We start from the raw sequence: 5,885 nt of genomic DNA on the forward strand, positions 1-5,885 counted from the left end.
ACACCACCCAACTGTTTCATTTGTACTCTTTCTTACTGAGGTGCGATTGTGCACGTTGTGCAGTGCCGATTGCTGAAGTTAACACGGGAGGCTGCTGACTGGAGAATTTTAACCACCAACTGCATTTCTTATTGACTGACCAATTGGCTGGGGGAAATTTTTGGACTCGATCACCACTAAACAAGGATTTTGTGCGTTGTTCCGTCGGTGTTCGCCCTCGTGGTCTTATGGTACCATGGAGTGTCGTGTGGCAACTTATTGCCTCGAGATGGTTGCTGCGTTTGTGTTTATTGGGCTGAATGTTTAGCGACGTGATGCAATGTGTGGACTTGAGTTGACACCCTTGCCTTGTTACGTTTTGCCTCCGCCACGTGCCAGCACGTGGATCTCTCTCTTCCTCTCCCTCTGTTTCTTTTTGCGTGTATTTCAGCCTCGTCGTCAGTGAATGAAATCAGTGATGCATATCAGGGTCGATTTGTTTGTGGTGTTTCGCAGTTTGTCAACCTCCTTGCTGATTTACTTCCCAGTGGAAAGCGCAAAACGCCAACATTTGTAGTTGCCGCAGTTGGACTGCTGGTACAGGGTATTCTGTGTACGGAAGCTGCTTGCATTGACTTGTGCTGGTATTGCTTCTGCTGCCGTTATCATAGATATCGGTGCTGGTGGGGCTGTTGCTATGACCTGTGGTGCCCGTGCTATAGGTAGTACATATTCGACCTCAGACGCGGTGCGTCAGGAGGAGGTGGTGGTGAAGATGAAAAATTCCGACCGATGCCTTGCTCGTTGGCGTGGGCGATTGAAGCGAGATAAAGGCAAGTGAACATCGGTAGGATGGATGTGTTGAAATGTTTTTTGCTCTAATAACGTGATTAATGGGAACAGATGTGAAGTGTAATGAAATGAAGGGATTGAGGGAGCCTCGTGGAAGTTGGATGTTTGGATGATCGGAGTGATGACACTGTTCTTCACGTTCCTGGGTCCACTTACACCACCAAGGGAGCGCTGCCTGCTAAGACATTGTCTCTAACTACGTTTGCTCTCATCATCGCCTTTCGTCCTCCAGTTTCTTCGATGTGGTTGTAGCTGTGTTAGCCTCGGCGATGGCATCGGCGCCAGCGTCCGTACTTGTCGACCTGGGATGCAACAAATCGTGAGGTAGTGTAAAATATTGAGAAGGAGAAACGAATTGTTGTGAATTGGACTTGCGCGTTATATATACCCTCTGGCAAATGCATCTGTGCGGCTACCTCTTTCCCTTTTATAATCTGGATGTCATGTTTGATTTATTTCCGTCGGTTTGCAGTTTGCCATCCTATCGGTTAATCTATGAACCTACCATTGTAAAGTGCGTGTCATCTGCAAGACGTCAACACTGTCATTGTCGATGTCGTCCTCGTATTCAGTCTACTACAGTTTACTGGTGGTACTGGTGTTAGTTCTGAGAATAATCTCTCAACGCTGCTGTTAGATGCATCTTTATGTGTAGCGATTCTGAGCTATATTTCATAATGGTGGAGGATACAATCAGTCAGGCCCGTGGACTGGATGGATGAAAGTGTTTGCAGAAGCCGTGGTGTGCAGTCTAACCGTTGAGTGTCAGGCCATCCAGTTAGATCATGCACAGCGGTCGGTGTCGAATTAAAACGATTGCATGGGCACCGGACTCTGCCAGCTTCCAAATCCTCTTCTTGACTGGTATTCCCGCGAACTTCGAGTTGCGATTAGTGTCAGTGAGTATTTTGTTGATCAGATCAGCAGACGTGAGTGGGCGTTTGAAGGAGGGCATTGTTCTATTCAAAGGAGTGAGTTCAACATTGGCTTTCTTCGTACCGCCCAGTTGGTATAACCATTTGTTATAGGAGATTGGATTTCGTATCTGCCTATGTATTGTGTAGCCATTTGGAGCGATTACGTTGTGATGTTTATGTCATGCATATGAACGAACCGTCAACTATCGCAAAGTTAAATCTGAACGATACAAAATAATGTGATATGCTACTGACCAAGAAGCAACTCTGAAAAAGTAATATTTTTTTAAATCTCAAAAAATGGCAACAAATTAAGTTGATATACATAGACGTGGAATCGATGCCTCACATCCGACGATTGCATTAAATTGGATCGCTGCATTCAGCAAAGGGGACCACGGACTGACTGGCTGGTTGAATGACCGATTGAATGATTGGCGGCAGTAAATTAATCTCGTGCATCGCGAAGCATTGCATTGCCCTTTGTTTCCACCTGTTTCGTTCTCTTTTCCTCTCTACACTGTGGCATGTAATCTGACTCGTCTGTGAACTAGCTTGTCATGTTCTCTCCTCAACTGCACCTTTGCGACTATCTCTCCCCCTTTCTTCCTCTACCTCTGTGTGTGTCCGACGCGTATTCAATGAAGAAAATACGTGGTGGATATCATGCTATCTCGATCCTTCTTTCTCGTGTATTTGTCTGCTGTCTTGACTTACCTGTTATGTTCTCCCTTTCGCAAGTGCATCTACACGACTACCTTTCTCCCTTTCTCAATCTGGATATCATGCTTGATGAATTCACGGTGGTTTGCAGTTTGCCAGTCTGTCGGTTCATCTGCCTACCTAGCAGTGGGAAGTGCAAGACGTCAGCACTGTCATTGTGCTGTTGTTCTCGTGACACCCGCTAATGTCATGCCAAATCTGTTCCCGTTTACTCATGATACGGTTGCTCCTGCTCTTGCTACTGCCGTTAGTTGCTAGAAGAGCCTTTCAACAATGTCGTCAGAAGTGTTTGGGCTGCGACTCTGCGGAATGTTTCACAATGGTGGAAAGTACTTTTAATCAGGCCCGTGGACTGGGTGAATAAAAATGTATGTGGAATGTCGAATGTCGGACCACCTCACTATAAGATCATCTACGTTGGTCGACGTCGACTTTCTCCGAATCCTCTTCTCGACCGGTATTCGGGTGAATTTTTGGGTTGCCAATGGTGTTTGCGGGTATTACAATGATCGGAGTCGTGAACGTGCATCTGGGATGGAAATAGAGCCCAGCGGCTGGAATCTTTTTTACAAGAGGATGGAACTTGCATCTTGTTGTTGCCTACTGTGGAGATAGGTATTAGCACGAAAACCTTCGGGATCAAATCCCAACAAACGGTGCTACAGGCGATCGCTAGAGATTGCAAAACCATCAAAGCGCTCTAAGTTCGCTTCCTCTTTAACCCTCCTTCCGACCGGTATTCCGGCATATTCGGGATTGCCAGTGTTGACCGCAGTTACTGCGATGATTAGAGCCGAGTACGTGAGGCTGTGATGGAAAGAGAACGCCGTGTTGATGAGAGGGGTGAGTTTTTATCTTAGTATACTTTAGTATTCCCAGTTGCTGGAAACTTTTGCGAAAGGAGCTTGGATTTCGTGTTCTGTTTTGCATTGTGCAGGCAGGTGAATAGATAAATCTTATTGATTAGCATGAACGATGACCAAGGTAATGTTGAAGTGAGATGTGGATGGTGTTGTGCGATCGTCTGTTTGTTGGTTTAGAAAACTTATGAATTCTGTGGACCGTGTTTCTAGGCTACAAATGTAGTGATATAAGTGGATAACGAATGCGCGTCTTCTTATCCGGCATTTTTTTTATTATTCAGTCGACTAGAGTCCTTGTAAGCGGCATGTGCGATACTGCAATACCATTCCTAAGGTTTACTTTTATTATGTGAAAATGAGTGGCTCTCAGAAGCTAATATTGTATCTAACGACGAATGGAAACATGCGACCATGACCTTCTCTGTGTTATCCAAAGCGTTTGCCTACCGGATGCGATCTCACTGCTGTTTGTAGATCGGCCAGATTGACGGAATGTCTGCTGGTTGTCAGTGCTTAAGTTGCAACTAGTTCTGCCGTTTTGTGTGTTATGATGTGAACAAATATAGTTGCAGAATATTTCACGTGTTTCCCTAACCCTTGTAGAACCCTTTCGCTCTTCTATTACTATATGTTCATTCTTTAAAAAGGATTCTTTTGACGTTTTTTTCCCTCCGAATTCTTCTGCAATCAATCTGAATTCCGCTGTTTTACTTCTGTAACCCTTAATTTGATGTGGGGATCATTCTCTCCTGTTGGAGTGGTAAGTCGATCACTGATGAACTTGATGATAGGGACATTTGAATTGCCATAATGCGGTGTCATCGCCGATTTGTTCAGAAATGCACTGAGGGAGTTCCATTTGTTCCTTCAGGTGTGCAACCCTGCTGAACATCATTTCGTGCGTTAGCCATGTGATAATGTTTACTGATGGGGCCATTTGAAGTTGAAGTTGTGTTAGAGCTGCTCCAACTCGCATGTCATGTGGTCCGCATTCGCTTCTTTTCCCGCGAACAAATAGAAATCGGCTGATTGTGCAATGCAACTGCCGCATGATGTGTAGACATGTGTTGTCCAAGTTCTGCGTCAGCATGATCAATGGAAAAGCTGTGTAGTTCAAACTAAATGTTGCAAACGAATTGGAAATAACACTTTAATAAATGCAAATTCTCTCCTGTGAAAACTTTAGGTTACTTGGTGGAGGAAACATCGACTGCGCTGGCGGTATTACAGAAGTAGGACCTACGATAAGACATAGAGCAACAATGGATGTTGGATTACCCTGCAAAATAGAGAACGATAATTCAGTTTAGTGTATTGCGCCGGTGTTTGAACAGCAACTGCAGGAAGGGGAAATTCGTGGTTCTTATATCCGGCATAATAATTTAATATGTAGGCATGGGATGGATGTCTCGACTACGATGATTGCACTAAATCGGAACAACTTGACGCAATCGGGTGGTTTGGACATTGTCCTGTCAACCAGCGTTGTGTTGGAGGATGGTGATTGCCGTATTTAACAAGGGAGACTGTTGACCAACTAGTTGGTTGAATGACCGATTGAATGATTGGCGGTAGTAAATTGCTGGACTCGCGTATAGCGAAGCATTGCCTTTCTCTCTGTCTCCACCTCTTCCCTTCGTTATTCCTCCCTGCACTGGGGCACGGGACTTAGCTCTTGTGAACTAGTCACGTTCTCCTCCCAATTGCACAAACGGGGCTACCCATCCCCCCCCCCCCCTTCTCCCTCTCTATACCCATCTGTGCGTATGCGCGTGTGCCCGTGTTCTGCGCATCGTTAGTAGTTGAATGAATGCGGTAGTGGGCATCAGGCTTGGTTTGTTCATGGTGGCTCGCATTTTGTCAGCCCGTCAGTTGATCCGCCTGCTTGTGGAGATACCTGCCTATTGCAAGACCCCAACAGTGTCATTGTCAGTGTTGTTCATATGGAAGCAGTTTTCCTCCACGAGCGGTGCTTTTGAGGTTGCTGCTGTTATTGTGGGTGTTGTTGGTGCTTGTACTGTTGCTGCTGTCGCAACTGGTGCTGCTGGTGTTATAGCTGGTATCTTTCAGTGTGGTCTTAGTCAAGATATGATATTATATGAAGGCGGATGAGGTGAATGCAGTTTTCATGATGCTAATACTGGCTGACGCATTAATTGTTGACGCTGGCGACAGCAATGAGGTGGGTCAAGCAGGATGGCATTCAGAGACACCATTGTTCACTTCTACGGAATGTCTGGGGGGAGTTAGCTCCAGAACGATTTATGCTTAACAGTTTCTGTTGAGTTAAGAGGGAGGCAGTCTTTTTACAGATTGTCACTTTTTGCTGAGGGTGTACTTCTATCATCGTGAAATTTGCTCCCAATTGTCTAAAAGAATGCTCTCGACCGATGTGTTAGTTCACATTTACTTTCATTCGACAGGAAAAACTTGTGATGTAACTCACTTTATCGGTCGCGATACTAGTAACCCTTACCTTCGTTCGGAATACGGCCAATCGTGGGACCCGAAATATTCATACAAAGAGGCTGCTACGAAGCGTCTCGATTGA

At 45.4% G+C, this 5,885-nt stretch overlaps 1 protein-coding gene across 1 annotated transcript; it reads left to right on the forward strand. All coding sequences in view use genetic code 11, as the record gives it.

The window, feature by feature from the left end:
* Positions 1 to 5,176: 5,176 nt before the first annotated feature.
* Positions 5,177 to 5,885, forward strand: EGR_09034 (hypothetical protein; the record flags this gene model as incomplete). The annotated part of the gene is made up of 2 exons (XM_024498283.1): positions 5,177 to 5,393; positions 5,758 to 5,885. 2 exons carry the CDS (start codon positions 5,177 to 5,179, stop codon positions 5,883 to 5,885), a joined length of 345 nt encoding a protein of 114 aa, XP_024347291.1.

The sequence above is a fragment of the Echinococcus granulosus genome (assembly GCF_000524195.1).
Source record: "Echinococcus granulosus chromosome Unknown EG_S00129, whole genome shotgun sequence".
Lineage (NCBI taxonomy): Eukaryota > Metazoa > Platyhelminthes > Cestoda > Cyclophyllidea > Taeniidae > Echinococcus > Echinococcus granulosus.